This window comes from Acomys minous (genome assembly GCF_964271855.1).
Source record: "Acomys minous genome assembly, chromosome: 13".
Taxonomy (NCBI): Eukaryota; Metazoa; Chordata; class Mammalia; order Rodentia; family Muridae; genus Acomys; species Acomys minous.
In genome coordinates this window covers 86902093-86925986 of record NC_140495.1, presented here as the reverse complement: position 1 = coordinate 86925986, position 23894 = coordinate 86902093, and the positions used below count along the sequence as shown (strand labels likewise).

Genomic DNA, 23894 nt, shown 5'->3' with positions numbered 1-23894 from the left:
GCACCCGGAGGCCAACATGCGCATGCCTACAAGGCTCTTGGTGCTGAGTGGTTGCCTGAAAGGAGAGGCCCTAGCCACCCACAGCAGTGGCTTCCTTTATGATAGCTCAGGACTCCAGGGTGCTAGGCATAGACTAGGACCCCTGTGAATCATGGACGTTGGCCATGGGCTCTGGGAATTACCTGGGTGGGTACGGTGCAGGACAGATGGGCGAGCTCCCCAATCCTGGCTGCAGCGCGTGGGTCGCTGGAACTTATCAGCACCGGAGCGCTAATCTCCATGGAGTGCCTGTGGCTGGCAGCCTGGGAGGACTTGTGCGTCACACTGAGCGCAGTGAAGGAATGGCGCTTCTTGGCGTTCTTCTTGCTGTCCACGCGTCGCTGAAAGGCACTGACTGCCCCGGAGCTACTTAGGGTGGGACCTGGGGCCACGCTGGCTACTGTGCCGGGGTCAGAGGACAAGAGGGCATCGTAGTTGTATGCAGTGGCGGCGGCAGGGCACAGTTTGTCCATCTCAATGAGTTGCTTGGCAGAGTCGTTGAGCTAGGTGAAGGAAAAACAAACAAACAAACAAAAAACGGAGAAAGAACTTTGTTACATAAATGTCAGCTGCCCTGCACCCTCCCCTCGGCCTCCCGGCCCTGGCCTAAGCTCTCACTTAGCGAGTGATGTGGAGGTTGGTGAGCATGGTGTTGAAGGAGGAGGGTGAGGAAGAAGAGGAATACGAATCTTTCAGCCCCTGTATCATGTCAAACTCCCAAGGCTTCAGCTTCAACGTGAAGCTGACAGGCATTGATACCACCAATTGTGTTCTCTTCACCCTATGATCACGTCTCTTCCCTGTGAGCCTGTAAGGTTCCTCCCCGCCCCCATTTTGTCTCAAAGTAAAAGGAGCTTTAAGAAAAAAAGAAAAGACAGAAAATGATGTGTTTAGGCTCTTACCTGCATACTCCCTTTCCCTCTCTCATTCCCCCCCCCCCCCCCCCCCCCGCCACCTCGCTTTCTTTCTCTGTCTCTCTTTCTCCACCCCTTTCCTTCCCCCCCCCCCATGCTCACTTAATAAACCTCATATAATCTGAAAGAAAACGATGTGTTTACAAGAAAGCACGGGCTTGCCATGGGTTTCATTGAGAAGGTTTCTGGGGTCACTCAGGCACAGGAAGGCAGAGGGGGTTTCTAGGGCTGCTACCTTGGTCCTTATCTTTCTCAGTGGCTTGGCATTTCTTGGCACACTGTACAGCTCTATGGAGAGGAACAGTAGGCCAAGGAAGCCAGCATCTTCAGGAAACTCTAGGCATTCTGAGGCACACGTGACCTGGTGTCCTGGAGATGCTCACTGGTCTGTCACAAGAACACCAAGGATTCCGAGGGATGATAGAACGACCAAGTACCCGCTGTGTCTCTCTAGACTGAGATGACGCAGAGAACAATGACTTGCTTTATGTCTCTTCCTCTGCTAGAGGGCCTCAAATGCCCATTTCCCCCGTTAGGTTACATGTGTGCTGTAGGACACAAATTGTTTTAAGTATATATGATTATCTGAATATCCTCACTGTGCATTCCTTTTCATCTTCAGGTTGATTAATTTGAATTTTCTCTATCTTTTAATTTGGCTAAAGGTTTGTCAATCTGGTTGATTTTTCTCAAAGAACCAATCCTTAATTTCCTTGATTCTTTGTGGGTTTCTTTTCTTTTCTTTTTCTTTTTTTTTTTTTTTTTTTTTTTTTTTTTTTTTTTTTTTTTTTTTGCTTGTTTGTTTCTATGTCACTGATTTCAGCCCTGTGTTTGATTACAGGAAATGACTCTTACAAGGTTGAAATAAACTCTGACCGTGTCAGCAGTTTCTTCTGGAATAGTGCCTGCTTCCCCTCTCCCCAACATTCTGGGAAACTCTTGCTAGCTTAGACACAGCTCTGACTGCCAGGCTAACATCCGGAGTGCCTTTGCTGTGTCTCTGGAACCAATAAGATTCGAACCAAGAGACACGTGGTTTCTGGCACATTATACAAGGCTAGTTTTGTCAGATACAATGAACAAGCTGACCAGGACCCATGGCTGTAGCACAGGGTCCCAGAGTGTGAAGTAGAACAGGCCAGATGTGCATGTAGGCATCCATGATTTCATCTTTAACAACTGGATAACGTTATTGTGCAAAGGCACCACATATTTTTATCCATTAATCAGATGAGGCTCCCCTTGTGTTTCCATTTCCTGGCTATTGTGAAGAGAACAGCAATGAACATGATGAGCAACTATCTCTAGAATAAGACATGGAGTGCTTTGTCCAAGAACGGTTTACTGGATTGTTTCATGGACCTAGTTCTAGCTTTCTGAGAGGCGACCACACTGATTTCCATAATAGCTATGGAGTAAATGTTCCCCTTTCCCCACACCTGTGCCAGCCTTTATCCTCATTTTTGTTTGTTCACTTGTTTTAATCTTAGCCACTCTGACCATGGCAAGATGAAATCTAAAAGTACTTTTCATTTGCATTTCCCAGTTGTCTAAGGATGTTGAACATTAAAAAAAAATGTTTCTCAGACACTTAACTTTCAAATTCTGGGGACTTTGTTTAGTTCCATGTCTTAATTTTTTAAATGGCTTGGTTTTTTTTTCTCTTTTTCGTAAAAATTTTAAGAGAATCTCATACCTAAATTCTATATTTATGTCATTTTCCCTTTCCTCACTCCATGTCACTAGCATTATTCCTAAATCCATGACTTCTTTAAGTACTATTGTAACTATGTATATGTGTGTGTGTGTGTGTGTGTGTGTATATATATATATATATATATATATATATATATATATATATGTGCATAAATGCAACTTGCCAAGTCCCTTCAGTCACTTACATGTATATGTGACTATGGCTGACACTTGGAATTGGAAATCATATCAGGGGCTTGTTTTTTTTTGTTGTTGTTTTGTTTTGTTTGTTTGTTTGTTTGTTTGTTTTGGAGGTGACGGATTCTCTCAGAAGCCATTAATTGCCAGGAATTCTTCATCTAGAAAAAGGGCCTTGTGAGGCATCCCCCATCCACTTTGGCACGTCAACCGGTGGCGTTATATTTTTAGGTCTTGTTTAGGTAAGCATATTGTCCAGATTTCATGACTGCTGCTTCCTTGCTATGTACAGGGACACTACTTCACAGCATACACCCTGGTCCTCTGGCTCTTAAAGTGTTTTCACTCTCTGGCTCGTAGTGCAGATGTATACATTAGAAAGGAGTCCTCCATGGTAAGTTGTTTTCTGCATTGTTACCTGTTGTGGATTTGTGTCATGGTCTCCATCTGTAGCAAAGGGGTGAGAGCTACACTTACATCTGGGCATGACAAGTGTTAAGAATGTAGTCAAGCATTGCACTATCTTAGGAAACTGGAAGCAGCAGGTTTTACTCTAGGGCCCTTGGCTGCACTAGCCATGGGCAGTTGTCTAGTCCTTCCTACTGAACAGCCTCTAAGTCCAACTGGGTGGCTATTGGTTACTCCTAGGATGTAGGTGTCACTATTGTACCTTTTAGGATACCTTGCTATTGTGGTCACTGTTGCAGCTTGTAGGAGCTCTGTAGGGCTATTGATTGTTTTTGTCTCCATTGGCAGCCCGCACAGCTCCTTCTAAGTCAGATCCAGCTTAATTCTTTCACAACCTGTATCCTAACTGTGAGGTGTCTTCAGCTATAAGGCCAAAGGCTTCTAATTTCTGTGAGGAAATGAAGGGTAATAGTAAAAACCTATATCGTTTTAGGAGTATCTTAGGCTCCCCTAACTAAAAACTCAAAAGGAAGTTTCTCATGTCTGGTACTGGGGGTTTTGTTAAATAGTATATTGCTATTTGGGGGAATACTAACACTTCAAATGACATATAAATGCATGCAGGCATACATACACACAATACACACATACACACATGTGTGTATGTACGTGTGTGTGATTTTAAGGAAACATAAAGCAATATAACTTCTTGTGGCTTTTTCAGACATCCTTAGTGCTATTCAGCTGTTCTCCCTCCATTTCCTATTGTCCTTGCCCCCTTCCTAGTTAAAGTTGGTCCCCCACTTTCCCCCCTCTGCCTCTGTAGCGACTGTCCCTTCCTCTACGGCACCTTCTTTCTTGCCCTGTGACAAAAGGTTCCTGGAAAACTGGTGTTCTACATGAAGAAGAATGAAATCAGCTCACATCTGTGACATTGCACAGAAACTAACTCCAAATGGATCAAAGACCTAAATGCGAAACCTGAAACACAGACAATTCTAGAAGAAAATATAAACAGAACCCTACATGATGTAGATGAAGGAAAATAACTTTTTAAATGGGGCTCCATTTGCCTAGGAATTGAGGCCAACAATTGACAGGTGCTATTTTTTTTTTATGGTATTGTCAAAATTTTTAGACAATAATTTTTTTTTGTTTTTTTGAGACAGGGTTTCTCTGTGTAGTCTTGGCTGTCCTGGACTCCCTTTGTAGACAATAATTTTTAAGTAAATGTTTTTATTTTTTTATATATACATGTATATTATTACACATATATACAATAAACTACCTACAGCAAGAAGAACCATGAGACAACCAGGAACTATGTAAATATTACATTCTTAGTGTGTTTTGGCTATTTGTATTTGACAGCCTTGAAGAAAACATCTTTCCTATCTTGGTGTGTCTAAAATTCTGGATGTAAATCAATCTCCATCACATCTTGTCATTATTAACTTAAAACATCTATCTAGACCTAAAAACATCTTAACCCCTAAACAAGTAAGCTTCACTGTAAAACTAAGCTACTTGGTCTTCAACCCCATCAGAGACTTGAGAAGGAATAAACTTGATTACCTTATTATGCTGGGAGTACAGGCTAGTAGCTTTTCAAATGAGAAGGTGACAGAGAAAGTGTGCTGCCTGAATAGCCACCCCAAACTCTCTAAAATGTTGGGACATCTTCTTCTTCTGACCCAATATATTTGACAGACATATTTGTGAGGCAGGAACCATTGAGGACATGCTCACCCTGTCTTGGCAGAGTTTGGCCATCAACTCTGCCTCCATCCAAGCTTGCCCTTTTTAAGGCAGAATTCTCTCTGTGGTAGAAATGAGGACATTTTGCCCATTGGTTAGTTTTCCACATTTGAATCCATATCCGTAAGGAGGTTGCTTTGATGTTCATCATCTTCTTTGAGGTAGGCTGGGTGTTGCCAGGAGTTAACCTATTTCATTGTCAATCAATCTCTAAAATAATAAAAACCTTTTAAAATGCCATATTATGTAGGTCTCTGAGGTTTTTGAAGACCTTATCTAACTATCCTACCTTATCTTTCTATAGAATCATATCTATCTGTTGCACCTAAGATATATATTCTCGTGATAAGAGTAGACTAGTAATTGATATGACCATGATTTGATCAACTAATAATTAACTTGTTTAACTCATTTATCCTAAACAGCCTGCACTTTCAAAGCATTGGAAGTAAACTTTGTATTATAATTGAGTTATATGGGTACAAAACCTCATGGGAGGTGGCTACAAGTTATTATTGATCTTATTTAGAGAGAAAACAAGGTTAGACTCAGAGATGTCTCTCTTTTCCTTTACCTTACATTCTTAGGTTTGGAAAAAGGGGTTGAGAAGAAAGAAGGGAGAATATAGAAAAATATAGGGAAAATAGAACAAAAAGTAGATTATTGAATATGCTCCTCAACTTAATGCCTCAAATGTCACTCACAAGGTTATTTTTAATTCACTGGTATAGAATTTTGTATATAGATGCAAAATAAGTTTAAGTTTATATACAGTGGTATAGAATTCAAATGTAAGATTATTCTTCACACACATTGGTGCTATTTTTAAAACTAAAAGCACTCTGCACCATTAAAGAAACAAACCATCACATGAAGAAGTCCACAGAAGGCTAGAGAATCTTGCTGGCCACACATCTAATGGAGGAAAAATATCCACAACATAGAAAGGATGAAATAAAAAAACAAAACAAAAATCAAAGAGTTGAGAAAACAAATGACCCAGTTAAGAAACAGCTATGGGTCTGAAAGAGGGTTCTCAAAATCAGAAATAAGAGTGGATAGGAAATAGCTTAAAGAGTGCTCAACATCTTTAGCTAAAATCAGGGGGAATGCAGATTAAAGCTATTTTGCCATGTCATCTTATCCCTGTTGGAATGTCTAAATTCAACAAAAGAAGTGACAACAAATGTTGTAGTCGATATGGGGAGAGAGAAACACTTATCCACTCCTGGTAAGACTGAAGACCTACAGACCCCAGATGAAAACCAGTGTGAAGCATCCTTAGAAGGCTAATTTAGACTAACCACGTGACTCAGCTGCACCACTACTTAGCATATTCCCTGAGGACTCAATATTCTAGTCTACGGATACCGCTCAGCCATGTTCACTGACATTCAATTCACAATAGCTGGGAAGTGGCGACAGATGCCCTTCATCTGATGGGCAGGTAACAAAGCTGTGGTAGATATACTATATCTCTATACTACTCTGCTATAAAGAAAAAGGAAATAATAAAGTAATAAAATTTAAAGTTAAATGCAAACAGACATTTAAAAAAAGATCATATTGAGTGAGGAAGCAGAGGTCATATTGAGTTAGGTAACTCAGACCCAGGAGGACAGATGCCCATGTTTTCTCTCATTTGGGGTTGTCAACTTTAAATCTTGAGATGTGACTGCATACAATAAGACAGACATTCAGTAGTTACAGAAGGCAGGAAGGTTAAAAGAGACCATTGTAGGTGAGAGTGGAGTAGGAGAGAGGTGAATGACAGGGCACAAGTCATCTGAGCGGGGAGTAGGAGCCAATGGACAGGCTCTAACTAGAGATGGGAGAGATGAGTACAAAGGAGGGAAGAGAGTAAATTTAAGTAAGAATGTCTGAAAAGGTCACAATTAACTACCTAAAACACAGGATACATGTAAGTCTTTGTATAAATGCACATATATAGTTTAAATGAGTTTTTCCTATCCAAGATGACAATGCTTCTGGAAACAGCCACAAACCTTCTAAAAATAAAAAAACAATAATAAACAAAACAACCAACACCAGACACAACCAATTTCATAAAAGGTGTACTAATAGAACTAAAGGTACAAGGTTAACATCAACCAAATGATACTAGGTGATTTCAAAACTAAATTTCCTAAAAATAGACAGGTCATCTGGACAAAAATAAAGAGAAAAACATTCGAGTTAAATTACATATCAAATGGCTTTAATGTCTACAGAATATTCCACCCAAATTCCAAAGACTAAACATTCTACACAGCAACACATAAGAGCTTCTCTAAACTAGAGTACATCCTGGAATAAAAGAAAAAGAAAAAAAAAACCTTCGCAAATTCAGAAACCATGAGCTAACTGTATAGCTCTGACACTAATGCAGTAAGACTGAAAACGGACAGCAACCAAATCTCTAGTAAGTACTCAAACTCATGGAGATTTAACAGCTCATTATGGGACAATTAATACACTAAAAAGGAAATCAAGAACAAAACCAAACATTTCTTGGAGTGAAATGAAACCTACCAGATCCCCTGAGACACATTAAAAGCTCCCCTACAGGGAAATGCAGAGCATTAAGTGACGTCAGAAGGATAAACACCAATGACTCGATGCTGTAACTCAGAATGTGGAGAACAAGAACAAACTGAGCGTGAGTACAGTAGACACCAAGAAACAATAAAAACCAGAGGTGAGATGAATGAAAGAGCATCAAGGAAAACAATACAAAGAACCAACTCATCTGAGAGCTTGTTCACTGAGAAGATAAAGAAAATGGAAGGACTCTGACCCAACTAACCAAAAGAAAGGGAGGGAGGGCACTGATTAACAACCAGAAGTGGCTGGGAAAACATTACACCACCAATTAAAATCTGAGTATTATAAGGGAATAGTTAAAAAAATAAAAATAAAAAACAAAACCACACTCCATTGAGTTGGAAAGCCTAAAAGAAAGAGAAACTTCTAACTTTTCTAAATCACCAAAATTAAACCAAGAAGAGATCAGCAATTTAAACAGACTCATAGCAAATGAGATGACGGGAGTAAGAATAAAGCTTTCTAGCTAAGAAAAGTCCAGGAACAGATGGCGTCACAGCAGAGTTCTACCCCACTACTGAAGAGGACCTAGAGCTAATCCTTCTTTAACTTCTCAAAGACTAGAAACTCGACACAGAGGGAGCACTCCCCAGCTTCCTCTTTGAAGCCAGAATCACTTTAATACCAATATCACAAGACATGACAAAAAAGGAAACTACAGGCCAATATCCCTGATGAACATAGATACAAAATTGCTTAATATAATTGTAAACAGAATACAGAGATACATTAAAAAAGAATACCCACTATGACAAAGTTCACTTTATCCCTGAGATATAGAGATGATTCGACATATACAAATCAATAAATATAATAAAAATCACATAAATGGACTTAAAGGCCAAAATCACATTAGCATATCATGAGATGCCAAAAAAAAAAAAAAAAAAAATCAACGGAATCCAACATGCCTCCTTGTGTCCTAGAGAAAGTGGAGTAACTAGAGGGAAAATACCACAACACAGTAAAAGCTATACATGAGAAACCCGTAGCCAACACCATCCTAACTGGAGAAAAAAGTTAGAAATAGGTCCTAGAGCCCCTGAACTGGGTCTGACCTAAACACTTCCTGCTGACTGGGGACCAGCTTTCACAGTACAAGTCTCTATAAAGCTGCTGAAGGAGAGAAACAACCAACAGTCCTATGGACGACAACAATGACCAGCATCACATGAGAAGCCTAAAGGTGCCATAGTGCTACCACTACCTTGGGGGTAACCAAGAGCTCTCAAACTGGACTTAAGACCCACTCAGCAAGAGGGAAATCACGTCTAGTACCGGAAACCTAGCCAGCTTCCTAGGTCTAGTGACGTCATGGGCCTTGGAGGGGAACCGAAAACCGCCACTTTTCTAAACCAGCACAATCCCTAACTACATTCTAAATATTTAACCTGAAAGACACGGAGAACTACAGCTCTCACTCCTCCTCAAGGAAACCTCTTTGGAACAGACAGAGAGAACTACAGAGAACCACAACCAACCAAAATGCAGTCACGGACCCCAGTGCCAATGGACCCATCTACGACACAATTCCTGAAGAGGAGACAGAAAGACTGTAAGACCCAGAGGAACAGGGCGTTTGCTCTGAAATTACGTCTCCTAGAAACGTCAGAAGCTTCATGCATAAAGTCTCACCAACATGACTGCCTCAAATTGGTCTGTACAAAGAGGGCAAAAACAGACACGCTAATGTGGACAAAGGCCCATAGGATCAAATCTACACGAAGAACTACAGACAACTAAAGAAAGTGGGAGAAATCGTCTTCCCCAAGGACAAACTCTCGCCATTGATTACGTAATACCAAATAGTCAGCCCTGAAACATACACGAACAACTAACATTATTCAGACTGAGCAGGTTGTATTTATCTACTTAGGCATATGCAGGCACAGGCAGGCAGGCAGGCAGGCAGCAGGCAGACAGGCAGCAGGCAGGCAGCAGGCAGACAGGCAGGCAGCAGGCAGACAGGCAGGCAGCAGGCAGGCAGGCAGCAGGCAGCAGGCAGGCAGGCAGCAGGCAGCAGGCAGGCAGGCAGCAGGCAGGCAGGCAAGCAGCCAGGCAGGCAGGCAGACACAGGCAGGCAGCAGGCAGGCAGGCAGGCAGACACAGGCAGGCAGCAGGCAGGCAGGCAGGCAGGCAGCAGGCAGGCAGGCAGCAGGCAGGCAGGCAAGCAGCCAGGCAGGCAGGCAGCAGGCAGGCAGGCAGCAGGCAGGCAGGCAGGCAGCAGGCAGACAGGCAGCAGGCAGGCAGGCAGGCAGGCAGGCAGGCAGGCAGACACAGGCAGACACAGGCAGGCAGGCAGACACAGGCAGGCAGGCAGGCAGGCAGCAGGCAGGCAGACACAGGCAGGCAGCAGGCAGGCAGGCAGGCAGGCAGGCAGACACAGGCAGGCAGCAGGCAGGCAGGCAGGCAGGCAGGCAGCAGGCAGGCAGACACAGGCAGGCAGCAGGCAGGCAGGCAGGCAGACACAGGCAGGCAGCAGGCAGGCAGGCAGGCAGGCAGCAGGCAGGCAGGCAGGCAGCAGGCAGGCAGGCAGGCAGCAGGCAGACAGGCAGCAGGCAGGCAGGCAGACACAGGCAGGCAGACACAGGCAGGCAGGCAGACACAGGCAGGCAGGCAGGCAGGCAGCAGGCAGGCAGGCAGGCAGCAGGCAGGCAGGCAGGCAGCAGGCAGGCAGGCAGGCAGGCAGCAGGCAGGCAGGCAGGCAGCAGGCAGGCAGGCAGGCAGGCAGCAGGCAGACAGGCAGCAGGCAGACAGGCAGCAGGCAGGCAGGCAGACACAGGCAGACACAGGCAGGCAGACACAGGCAGGCAGGCAGACACAGGCAGACACAGGCAGGCAGACACAGGCAGGCAGGCAGGCAGACACAGGCAGGCAGACACAGGCAGGCAGGCAGGCAGGCAGGCAGGCAGCAGGCAGGCAGGCGGACACATACGCGCTCATGCACGCACACAGCCACAAAGAAAAAGAAGACATGGATCTGAAAGAGCAAGTATGTACATGGGAGGTTTTAAAGGCAGGAAAAGGGAATGCTATAGTTGTAATCTCAAAATTTAAGAAATATTAAAAAATATGTTCCATAAAATCGGAAAATCTAACATCAATCAATTAATACCTAAATGCATGTAACTACCACGATCATATCTATGATAATCAACAAGATAGAAGCAGTAATTTAAAACCTCTCAACTAAGAGAAGCGCAGGGTCAGAGTTCAGTGCAGAATTCTAACAGATCCTTCAGGAGGAACCAACCATAGTAATACTCAAGCTATTCCATAAAATTAGAAATGGAAGGAACTTCTGAATCTCTTTTTAGGAGTCTGGCATTACCCGGAACCCCAAACCAGATAAAAGCACACAAGACTGAGGAGATCCGAAACAGTCCTGAACAATAAAAAACACTGCTCAAGATTTCAGCACCTGACTTCAAGTACAGCACAGAGCTAGGGTAATAAAAGTATCACGGTACAGATATAGACCCAGACACCTCCATCGATGGAAATAGATTTTGAGGACTCACATGTTATCCCACACTCCTACAGACCTGTTTGTTTTGGCAGAGAAGCCAAAAACCACACCTTGGAGACAATACAGCCTCTTGGACAAATGATGCTACTCCAATTGCATAGCGACATGCAGAAGCGTGAAAGTAGATGCCATCCCTCACCCCGCACAGAACTCAACGCTGAAGGGACTGAGCACCTCAACATAAGATCTGACCCGAGCCTGACAAAGGAGAAGGTAAGAAACACACGTCAGTTTATAGGTACGGAACGGACTTTCTGACTGGGATCTGCTGAGGAGCATGAGCGTTAAGACTTACACTGGACAAGTGGGAATTCACCAAAGTAAAACATTTCTTTAGTGCTAAGGAAACTCAGCCAACGGAAGAAGCAGCCAACACCTGTTATACACCTAACCGATAATTACTACCTACAATATACAAAGAACTTTAAAAAATATCTATAAAATAAATCTATTTCAAAACTAGGCTATGGGTGGAACAGTGAGAAGAGGAGAAGGAGAAAGAAGAGGAAGAGAGAAAAAGAAAAAGGAGGAAGAAGGAAGTAGAAGAAAGGAGGAGGAAGAAATAATACAATAGCTGAGAAATAGTTTTTAAAAAAATTATCGACATCTTTAGCAACCAGGGAGATGTGAACACTGGAGACCTCCTCTCACCCAGTTGGGGTGACTATGGTTAATAACACAAATGACAACCAATGCCGGTGCAGAAGCTGGGAAAGAGGAGCCCTTATTCATTTCTGGTGGGATTGCAACAGGCTGCAGCTACTATGGAAACCAATATGTCAGTTCCTCAAAACACAGAAATAAAGCTACTATATATGATGTAGCCATACCTCTTCTGGGCCTATACTCAAAGGGCTGCAGTTTCCACTAGAGACAGATGCTTGATCATGTTCACTGCTGCTTTGTTCACAGTAGTCAAATGTAATGGATAATGAAACAGTTGTACGCATGTGCAATGGATAGTATCCAGCTGCAAAGAAAGATGCAGCTATGCATTTGCAGGTAGATGGAAGAACTGAAAATCATTACACTAAGTGAGGTAACACAGACACAGAAAGACAGATGTTTCATATTCACCCTCATACGTAGATCCTAGTACTTATTGGAGCCAGATAATTACAAAGAAGCCATTGGTCAGATAGAGAAAGAAAGCTATTAAGAGAGAAGGATGCAGCAGAACACAGAAGATATAAAGTGGGAAAATGGGGAAGAAGGTATAAATGAAGAGAAGATGAGAAGGCAAAGGAGAAGTTGGGAGAGCAACAAGTAATACTAAATGTTTGAAAAGCCATACAGAAACCTACTATTTTATAGCTTTTCTCTCTCTTCTCTCTCTCTCTCCCTCCCTCCGTCCCTCCCTCCTTCCCTCCCTCTCCTTCTCCCTCCCCCCCCCCTCTCTCTCTCTCTTAATCTCTCTCTCTCTCTCTCTCTCTCACACACACACACAGACATGCACGTAAATCTAATTGGTGTTACCCTACCCAGGTGACAATTTTCCTCTCATAAGCCATAGGCTGGCAAACATAAAGCTTAATGCCAGGTGAGAGATCGCTACCTCCCTTCACTGCATGGGCTGCTTCCCAGGGATGCCCAGAACACAGACTATTACCATTTCCTTCATGCAGAACTTGATTCTAAGACTCTATTGCTGAAAACACCACATGCTCTGGCCGCAAGACATGGAGGAGTAGGTTAGTGCTGAGTAGGAAGAGTCTTCCTTGCTGGCTCACTGTCAGAGTATCAGAAGGTGTTATGGATCTACTAGAGGGGAAAGGCCACCAACAATCCTTACCTAGCTCTGAACTACATGAGCTGCAACAGCGACTAGCATGGTACCATATGTCTAGAGTACAACAGTGGCATCAATGTCACGGAGGTAACCAGCAACTTTCTGACCGTAATTAAGTCTAGATACTAATGAATGCCTCGTACTGCACACCTGGGCAAGAGCACACGACTGGGGTGCACATACCACTATTATCTTGCTAAATGGACATAATTTAAGACTCCTCTCTAAGTTCATATCTCTGTACTCAGATTAGTTCATCTCTTGGTCCTCATCAGAGTAGCTTCTTTGTGGATCAAATGGCAGTTAATACAAACACTCTCAGACTTCAGAGGGGAAGTGTCTCTGGAGTGCTCAGCCATAGATAAGATAACCATTCCACACTCACTCTCCCCAAGCCTCATGGACCATGGAGGAAGATGGAACTGGGTACTGTTAGGAGTCGAAGGCTGCAGAAGACTGAAGCAAAACAGTGTCTTCTGGACATGCATGACCTAACCGTTGTACTCATGAATTTACAGAAGCTATGGTGGCCTACACGGATGTATATAAAACCAAGCCAGTCAGCATTCCAGCATGGTAGGTGCAGGGGCTCATGAGCCTCTCCTTAGCCTAACTGAAGGGCTATTAACAGTTGCTGTCTTCTGCAGAAAGGAAAGTTAAATTTATTTAAGTGTGTGGCTTGTAGAAAGCTGACCACACTCCACTAGATGACCAAAAAAAAACAAAAACAAAAAACCAAAAAACCAAAACCAAAAAACAAAAAACAAAAAAAACCCAAAACAACAAAACAAAACAAAACCCCATGAGACATGAATATATGGACGACACAAATTGGACTTGGTGTGTTATTTTTTTTTAAATGATAAAAAAAATAAATAAAAATAATAAGAGGACATGAAATTGGGTTGGAACTTGGGGTGGATCATGGAGGAGTTATGGGGAGGAATGGAGGGTGGAGAGGATCAAAATATACTATATGCACTTGTGTAATTTCCAAACGATTAGTAAAAATGTTGTATTTTTAAAAGAATGAAAAAAAATCACCTAAAAGAAGACATCTAGAAAAATGTGCTGATTAACCAAACCTTGGCTTTCTTTCTCCTTGGGAAGATAGCTCTCAATGGCTTCAAACTAGATTCCCTAATTACTCACCTAATGTGAAGTACTTGAAAACCAGAAAAGCAGCAGACGGGGGTTTGAGTTTCTCTGGGTAAATTAAGCATAAATAAGATGAAGACACAGCTGTCTTCCTCAGTCGGCCATAACTGAATGAAGTGAGGACCTGTTTACCTCTAGACATTCTCCCCCAGTGCACGCGCATACTTGAAATCTTCAAAGTGGCAGGGTCACCACGAACTTGTGTAGAATCTCTGCTAAGGAATAAGTATTAACAAAAGATAACGGGCGAGGTGCTTTCCCTACTGGCAAGTGTATGAATCTTGGTAACAATCCCTCCCAAGCACTATAACAATGGGGCCAAGGTAACAACTCTGAGGTGTCACTGAAAGCCTGGTTGCTGTAAAACTAGGCACCCCATTCCTTCTAAACTAAACGCTCACCAGGGCTCAGCAGGGAAAGGCTGTGTAGGTGCCACAGTGAGGACTTCAGCATGGCTACATAGCCTCTCACCACCATGTCTGAAAACTATTACCACTGACCAGGCCTGCCCAAGGCAACCTTAGCAGCACAGCCCTCCTGGGCACAAGCTTCCACCTACACAGCCAGGACCTACCCTTGCCCACGCTCTGTGGGGTCTGAGAAAGTTCTTTTTTTTTTTTTTTCCAATTGAAAAACGTTTATGCTTTTACTTAGCACAATCTCGCTATGCAGCGCAGGCTGACCTCAAACGCTAGACCTTTGAGTACTTGAGGCCCTGACTAAGGTGTGAGGTCTCGACTTCCTTAAATGTAAATCTGCTGCACTGTGATGGACCCAGACAAGCTGACGCGGAGTAAAGTCAGTCAGGTGCACGAAGTAAAGAGTTAAGTTCTCTCCCTCACAATATGGACTCTAAAAGGGAGTCAAGCATGTGGAGAATAAAGCAAAGGTTATCAAGACGCAGAGGAGAAAATGTGTCAAAAGACATGAATAGGAGACTGTGGCCCAAGCAAGGCAAAGGGCTGAGGCGTTAACAGGAGCCTATGGTTAACAGTGGCTGCAGAATTGCACTGAAGAGCGTTCTGTGGCAGGAGGAGACTGCAGCTGTCCTTGCCAACGGGGAAATGACTAAGTATGTGAGCTAATGGATGAGCTAATTTACTCCACTATAGTAACCACTCAACTGCATAAGCATCCTATAAGATGTTGTGTACCTTAAATATACAGTGAAATTCGCTTTTTAAAATGTGGATGATGCTCCCTGGGCCTATCTCTAATTAAAGCCTTGCTCCCCAAGGAGGCAGACTCACCCTGAAGTTCCGGGAGAAACTCTGCATGGGCTGACGGCAAAGTAGAAAGAGACTGTTGCAGGCTCATCATAGATCTATAGTCCAGTCACAGAGCACCTAACTCCTCACTGGGACCCCCTGACAGCAGCTGAGGTGCCTGGGTGGGGCCGGCCTATGACTGCTCAACAAGAGAGCACACCAACTCCGTTATCCGATGCTGTTCTATGGTTAGACGGCAGATGGGGAGTGCGCAGACGGGACATGCCAGGGCATGGCATTCAAGGGAGACACCCAGAATTCCCTGAACTCTCTGTGTACTAAGGGCAATGGGCCAGAATGGGGTAGACGCTTAGGAGTTGCAGGGCGTTAGTTTGGAAATCATGTGGCTAAGGAACATTACTTTAGGAAGTATTAATATGGAAAGTTCAGAGGGATGGGTGAGGTCATAACACCACTGGGATTGGAGATGGGAGGTGGCATGTACTGCCTAGAGATGCTGCAGGAGCCAGAAACCTTCACTACACCGGGTGAGGCAGGTAGGTGGCGCCTCTGGGCAGCCTATGAAGGATAACTCAGGGCTAGTCACTGAGTAGGAAGATGGATGAGGACAGAGGAGTGTCAGTCCGCAAGAAGCCAGTGGAGGGGCTCAAGTCAAGGGTAAAAACAGTCCCATCTTCACCTTCTTGGGCCTCATTATTTGTGTAAGTTACCATCCTTGTGAATGAGCTGTCTTGGGGAGAAGGTAAATCAATTCTTTCCTGTGATGGGGGATGGGGGGGGGAGGGGACTTCTCACCAGGCCACTAAGAGCACACCTGCTCATCCAGGGCTGTTCTGGGATTTGATGACAGAGTTTGTTTGCAGATGTAACAGAAGACAGTCTCAGAGAGACCCAGGATGCCTTGTGTAGTGAGAGGACAGAAGCCAAGACGAGATGTGTGAGGCTGGTAGCATCAGATGCGTGGCGGGCACGCTAATTTCCCATGGCAGCCTGCTCAGATGAGCCCCGCCGACATACTCTAAGCTTGCCTAGTCTCTCGAAGAAAACTTGGATCAGCTGTTTCTTTCCCCTTTCCAGAACTAAAACAAGGCCTTTAACTCAGCAATCGCATGGGGTTACACCTGGCTTACGGATTGATCACAGGGACATTCTCTTCTTTAGCCAAATGCCATATCTTGCCAACAGGATGTTCACACCCATCTTAATGATCCATTTTTCTAATGGCCAAAACCAATCATCAAACAGACACCAGAATACTGGCCTACCTATATCTATAAAAACTTCTCTACAGCTAAGGGTGAGTGCATGTGTCATGTGCCCAAGACCTGTGCCTGTCCTGCCAGGGGCTAGCAAGGTCCTGAATTACCACCCACCTACCCAGCCTTGAGTTTTCTGGAGGAACTTAGGACATGTCCAGTCTACACAGTTGTAAGCCTTGGTGGCATCGGTAGGCAGGAACTGCCTTGGCTAAGTGATGGAGGAAGTTCAAACCTTGGTAACTGTCCCTCGAGGGTGGGTCTGTGCCCCATCTGTGGCTGAAGTCAGAAGCCCTCAGGGAGGGTGGTGGGAGAGCTGGGGGTGGGGTTTCCGGATGATGTATTATCACACAGTGAGTTTCTAAGGATATACTCAATTTCCCAGTAAAGACTTGATCAAAACCAAGTCAGCAGCTACTCCTCACAGCTGGGATATCACTATAGCAACCCTCTCCCAGTTCTCAGGCCTTCTCCCCCCGAAGGCTGAGAGACCCACCTCAGTGTCTCTGGCTCGTGAGCTACTATCATCTCAGGCCTCCATCCTGTAGATGGTTTGTTGCCTGACTTCTGAGTCTTCACAACTGCAGGAGCCAATTTCTTTAACAAATGTCCTTTTGTACATGTACATGGCCATCTCTTTGGAGAAACCTGACTCACACGCAACTTCTCCTGCGCTTCCTCCCCTCCCAGGCTGGGGACTGAAAATCAACCAGACAAAAGACGGAAATGACAAGTACCACAAGATGGCAAATAGAACTTCACAGCGGTATAGACCCTGCCCCGAATCACAGCTGTGGCAGCACTATGTTTAGAGGCAGGGGTTCAAAATAACATCCCCTCTATATAGTCGATGAAGTAATGAGCTGCTGTGTCTCATGAGAGGATGAACCCAAACCAGCAGGCAGCTGACTGAGGCTCAACAAATGCCTGGCAATGCATTCTAGAGCCGATGCTAAGGACCATCACATCCCATAGGAGACAGTTGTCATTAGTAACATTTACTTTGGGGCTGATTACATCTATTTAGCTTAATCAGGACTTTAGTTTTGCCCGCCATTATAGCCCTCCCACCCCCAGAATCTATAAACAGTAGGTTTCCCATACACCATACAGGATTTGTTTAACCCCTAAATGTAGCAACACCAGATCAAGAGCTTGGGTGTGGCACAATTGGACCAGCTTCCATGTGCTCCTGCCTGTTCTGGGATAAGGATGCTGGCACTGCCTGGAGCTGGGATGAGGATGCTGGCACTGCCTGGAGCTGGCTCCTCCTCAGTCTCTCTCCCCAGCTGGAGCACAGCACAGCACGGACAAAGCTACACACCCCAGGCGACCTAGGCCTTCAGCCTCCGAAAGACAGGAGTTGCTGAATCTCACTCACTAAGGTGACAAGGTTGGTCACAGGCCACACATGTAATGCAGAGGTGGAGAATGGGAGAAGTGCCCAGACAGGTCCATGGCTGAAGCCCATGGTGTCCCTAACTTGCCTTAGCTAGCCAGGAGCTGGGCTGAGGGCTACGACCACACTATTGTGGAGCCCTGTGAGAAAAGGCTGTACTGGACGGGACTCTTCAGGTGTGAGGGGTGGGGCGGTGGCCTCATGCTACTGGACAAGGCTAAGACTGAGAACTATAGCCCCTCAAAAGCAATCCTATGGTCCATTCAAATCAACCTTGAACTCTTGACTGGGGAAGGAGGAATTCCCCTGGGATGTGCATTTCACTTCTGTTAACACAAGCACACACTAAAAAAAAATAACTAAAAAAACAAAACAACCAAAATAATGACATTACTCTGTCCTCTCCAGAGTCAGGACTTGGAAGGAGCATTGGCCTTAGTTCTTGTCCCAACCCCTGAATTCTCATCAGTCCTATTACTAAGGATGAGGGACTCAGGTGTCCCCCTTTCTGCATCTCAGACTTGCAGAAGGTGTGCACACCCGTCATCTGATGAGTGAGAAGGTACGCTTGTCTCCCCGTGGAGATGGCTGCTGAAAGGTACCCAACACTGTTAGACAATGGTTCCCAACCTTCCTAACACTCGACCCTTCAATACAGTTCCTCTGGTTGGGGCAACCCAACCGTCATATTATTTTTCTTGGTACTCCATTACTGTAATTTTGCTACCATGTATTTGTTGTTATAAATATCTGTGTGTTCCAATGGTCTTAGGTGACCTCTGTGAAAGGGTAGTTTAACTCCCCGAAGGGGTCACGGCCCACGGGTTGAGAACTGCTGACAGGAGTAAAGGAGAAAGTGGTAATCCTGGGATCTGGGGCCGTGGATGGGGCAGCGGGAGCAGCCAAAGGAACTAGGAAGTATATGAGGAAAAATCTTTGGCAGGAACGGTATGGGCGGAGGCAGGCCTGGGGCAGCTGACGTGTGAGGACTGCAGGGCGAGTGGCAAGGTGAATAATTCTACAGTGCACAAGGAGCTCTGGCTCTTCCTGGGAACAGGGTCTGCCTTCTCAGAGTAGGGCTGTTCAGGAGCAAAGGTGAGGCTGGCTTCAGCCACAGCTGCAATCTTCCTCTCACTGTGTTTGTCTGGCAAGCCTAGGCCAGAACCAGGCACAACAGAGAACACAGTACAGATTATGGTGTATACTTTTTTTCTTTTCTCTTTAAGGCCCCTCATCACCTCAGTATTATTGCCTACATTCTATACAGATAGGAGGGCAAGGCCAGACATGAGTTTGGTGATGAGCTAGCAGGAGTCTAGCCAGACACTTGTCTTCAAACCTGCTATTGCTGTTCCACACATCAGGTCCCAGACGAAATGGCTGCCTAGGAGACCCTGTGTATCTCATGAAGTAAGACATGCAATGGTCAAATTTCTTCATGAGCATTAGGGGACAAGCAGCATGCCAGACTGAGCCCTCTGTTGGGGCTTCAGACAAAGCCACAACCCTAGCCTCCTTCCCACAAACTCAGGTCAAATACCAGTTAGGTCTACCAGTTAGGGAAGCAGTGAATTTCTGGTTATCTGGATGCCTTGGCCTAGCCTGGTGGGCAGATGGGCCCCTGTCAGCGTTTGCTTTGCATCTTAGCTCTTCAGAAGGGAACTGATACAGAAACAGCAAAGGCCTCTGGGAATATCCTGTTCAGATTTCTCTTCTTTAGCACAGATCACTTTGGAGCCAGGGCCTGAGAGCAGTAGACGTTGTGGCAGATGCTGGGCACTGGGTAGCACAGTCTCTCCTGTATGGGCATTTTGCCTGTGGTACGTCTGTCTGTGTGTACCTGGTACCTGTGTAGACCAGAAGGCGGCACTGGATTCCTTAGAATTGGAATTTCAGATGGTTGTGAGCTGACGTGGGGGTGTTGCAAACGGAGCCTAGGTCTCTTAGAAGAGCTGCCAGTGCTATTGATCACTGAGCAATCTCTCCAGACCCTTGAAGGCATGTAGAGAACCAGAGTCCAGGAAAGCATGGATGAGCCCAACCATCTGCTCTCTGAATGCACATGTAGATCTAGGAAGGCCTACAGAAGGCCTAAAGGACTGAGTTTCAGCTGGCGTCCTAGCTCACAGCCTCCTTGGTATGTTGTTAACCTGTTTCGGAAAACAGGCAGATACAGCAGAGGCGGTACTTACCCGCATAAGGAAGTTGTTTACTTGCCCGTTTGGAATTGAAGATGAAAGAAAAGCACACGTGCATCCCAGGGTATGCTACCTTACAACTACAGCAACACTCAGGCCAAGATCAGGACTGCCAGACCCTCAAATGCACGTTGCATGGCAGGAACCACGGACAGTGGCCAGAGGAATCCTCATATACCAGGGCAGATTAAGAAAAGCCCCCAGGAAGCAGGAGGCAGTACATGCTTAGGGAAGAAACCTCTTGGATCTCAGAAAGCAGCTCCCACAGGCCAGGGCCCTGGGTTCTGGTGAACCAAACAGTAACAGCACACAGGTGTTAGCAAGCTTACCTCCACGTACAGCAGAGGGAAAATGCCGATCTTGTCTCCCAGCATGCCTTCCGCCCAGTTATCATCCACTCTCCGGATCACTGTTAAAACTTCATCCTGAGGTTTCCAGAGCCCACCGCGTGTGCACACAGTGAAAAAGAAACAAGAGGGCAGTTAGCACAGAGCCACCAGGGTGCAGGAAGCGACTAGGAGGGCACGTCATAGAGGCAGACTCTCGCATGTGGAAAAAAGCAACCTTTCCTCCATTGTAGCTACAACCTTACCTCTTGTCCCCCTACTGCTGCCCCTATGCCCCTGCATCTGATCATAAGTACAAATATCCCACAAATGAAAAGCCTAACACTTTACTCTGTAGTCAGTATTTTAAAATAAATGCTCTTAATATTTATTTAATGGAATAAAAACTGCTTCAAGTGAGGATAAATTCAGCCATTCAATATAAAATTCTAGTATAAAGTGTTTTAAAGTTTCTGGCTCCATTAAATAAAAAATGAAAAGGAACAACAGTTCAACTACACTTAGAGTTATAAGTATATGCCAGGTGGTAGTGGCACACACTTTTAATCCCAGCACTTGGGAGGCAGAGGTAGATGGATTGCTCTGAGTTCGAGGCCAACCTGGTCTACAAAGTGAGTCCAGGACAGCCAAGGCTACATAGAAAAACCCTGTCTCAAAAAACAAACAAACAAAAAACACGTAAGTGTATAGGAAGCTCTGCGTTCATTTGGCCTATCAGACACAATCAAGTGTGTGCATACAAAGTGGAAACAGATGGAAAGGGAGAGGCAGAGAGAAAGATGGAGGGAGGTGGGTGTCTCAGGGAGGGAGGTGGGTATCTCAGGAGGGGGGCGGGTGTCTGAGAAAGCAGGCGGGTGTCTGGGGCAGGTAAGGCTGGGGCACAGGCTGCTGGCGAGGAAGCAGTTGGCAAGCAGTATCTTGGAATGCCCACCACAAGGGTATCTTGCCCAACTCTTTCCCATAAAAACTTCAACAGCCTTTGTCTTTAGGTATTTGCTGCAAGATACAGCTATCGGCACCTGGAGCCCTAGGCAGAAAGGACAGAGTATGGGGAGATGCAAATGCTAAGAAGTGATGCATCAAAAGGTGAGAGATGATTGCACATCAGCTTCTAGGAGGGAAGGGGCTGCCCCAGGGATGTTAGGAGAGGACTGGTGCCATACAAGAGAGTGTGGCTTCTGCACCCGCCCCAACCAACACTCTCCTGGGTCCAGCTTTCTTTCTTTTTAAACTATTTATTATTTATTATTATGTATACAGTGCTCTGCCTGCAAGTATACCCGCAAGCCAGAAGAGGGCATCAGATCACATTATAGATGGTTGTGAGTCACCATGTGGGTGCTGGGAATTGAACTCAGGACCTCTGGAAGAGCAGCCAGTGCTCTGAACCTCTGAGCCATCTCTCCAGTCTCAAGTCCGTCTTTCTTTTAGCAGCCAAGGAATATCTTGGAATCTCCACCACAAGTGTATCTTGCCCAACTCTTTTCCATCAAAACGTCAACAGCCTTTGTCTTTGGGTATTTGCTGCAAGACCAGATGGCCCAGCAGTAAGGACAAATTCAGCCATTCAATATAAAATTCCAGTATAACCTATTTTTAAGTTTCTGGCTCTATTAAAACAAATGAAAAGGAACAACACATCAACTATACTTAGAGTTGTAAGTATATAAAGCTCTGTGTTCTTTTATATCCCTTGGCATATCAGACACAATCAAGTGTGTGCATACAAAGTGGGAACAGATGGAAAGGGAGCCAGGGACCAATGAAGTTAGCTGGAATAACATTTATTATTGTATCTGCCTTCTCAGGAAGCCTACAAACTGTGAGTGGAGCAGTATGACAAGACTTATAGCATCCCTCCAGGTCAGAGGAATGGCAAGGCAGGCCGGCCAGCCAATATCAAGGCTATTGGAAAAGATGCTGTACCAGGGGCTGAGGGGCTGCACACTCAAGTGATACCAAAGTTGAGGGAGCTGGGCACAAACCCAGAGGGACTCACACGAGCAAGCGAGGCTCAGCTCCGTACTGAGGACTTGGAGCTCTTTTGCCACGCCCCTCACGTCACCACAGGGTACCACAATCACTTCTCACGTTCTCTGCTCTAAAATTCAGCTCTCCAACAAGGAGCTGGGAAACAAACAGGCCTAGGAAACCTGGCTATATAAGTGCAACGGAGAGAAAGTGGAGCCACCCACCCTAAGTAAAGATCCATTCGAAACGGGGATCAATGACTCCAATGTCCTCGCTAACCCATGGACCTGCTGGAGTGAAATGTACATAAACACTAGTCTACAAGCAAGAAACAGGCAGGAGCAAAGACTTCCTGAAAAGACAGGAAATAACCATGAGAACTGATAAGGGAGATTATGCAAAACAAAAGTTCTCCCTCACAATAAAGAGACAATATACATCTGACAGGGGGTTAATCTCCAGATTCCGTGAGAATTCAGAACGTTAAATCCCTAAACACCAAATCATGTGATCCATTAAGTATGTCTATAAGTGGAACAGACAGTTCTCAAAGAAAAACAAACAAGAATGTTCTCCTGAGCCATCAGGGAGCTGATAAGCCAGACTGCCTGGAGAGTCCATGTCACCCCAGTCAGAGGGATAGCATCAAGAAACAAAATGGCAGCAACGGACAGATAGGATGTGGGGAAGGAGGCCTCAGTCATGGCTGGTCGGAACATGAACCTTACGATAGCCACTATGACATTAACGCGAAGGTTCCTTCAAAAGCTAAAAGAGAACTAGCACCCGAGCCAGCCACACTACCCCTGGGCATGCGCCCAAAGGGCTCTAAGGCATCACAAGACAGAGATACTTGTACATCCCCCGCTTACTGCTGGCTGTCCATGGCAACCCGGCTACCCGTCGCAGAGGAATGGGTAGAGAGGCTATGTACAGAATCCAGACTTAAACTGACGCAAAGGGAGGGAGAGAAGGATGGAGGGACGCAAGGAGGGAGGCGGGGACAAGAGGGAGGTGAAACACTTGTTTTGGGAACCGGAAACTGAAGGGAATACTATTTGAGAGAGGAAGGCGACCAAGGAGAGGAGGAAAGAGGAAGTGGGGAAGCAATGCCAAGGAAGAACAAAGAACACTGAGACAAACGCATGAGACTGCCTCAGGGAAAGCCATCTCTATGTACATAACACACAAATAAGTGACGAAGTGCTAGGAGCCCAAGTGTGCGGGTGCATGTCTGTAGCCCCAGCATCTGCAGGAAGATCCTGAGTTCGAGGCCAGCTTTATATACATGGTATATAAAGGAAAGTTGGTGTTACAAATGAGATATGATCTTTAAAAAATAAGTAAGTAAAAATGATGTCATTTCAGTAAAAAGAAAAATAAGATAGCTACATTGTCATCT

The 23894-nt window shown here is 45.2% G+C and overlaps 1 protein-coding gene across 2 annotated transcripts in view; it reads right to left on the bottom strand.

Annotated features, from left to right (window-relative positions):
* The window catches only part of SH3RF3 (SH3 domain containing ring finger 3), a 286187-nt gene that overhangs the window by 77402 nt on the left and 184891 nt on the right, over window positions 1-23894 (bottom strand). For both annotated transcript variants that reach the window (XM_084753564.1, XM_084753565.1), the window contains exons 3-4: window positions 20504-20599; window positions 183-542 (exon numbers count right to left, since the gene is read on the bottom strand). In XM_084753564.1, coding sequence (XP_084609690.1) covers window positions 183-542; window positions 20504-20599 — 456 coding nt within the window. The remainder of the gene's footprint in view (window positions 1-182; window positions 543-20503; window positions 20600-23894) is intronic.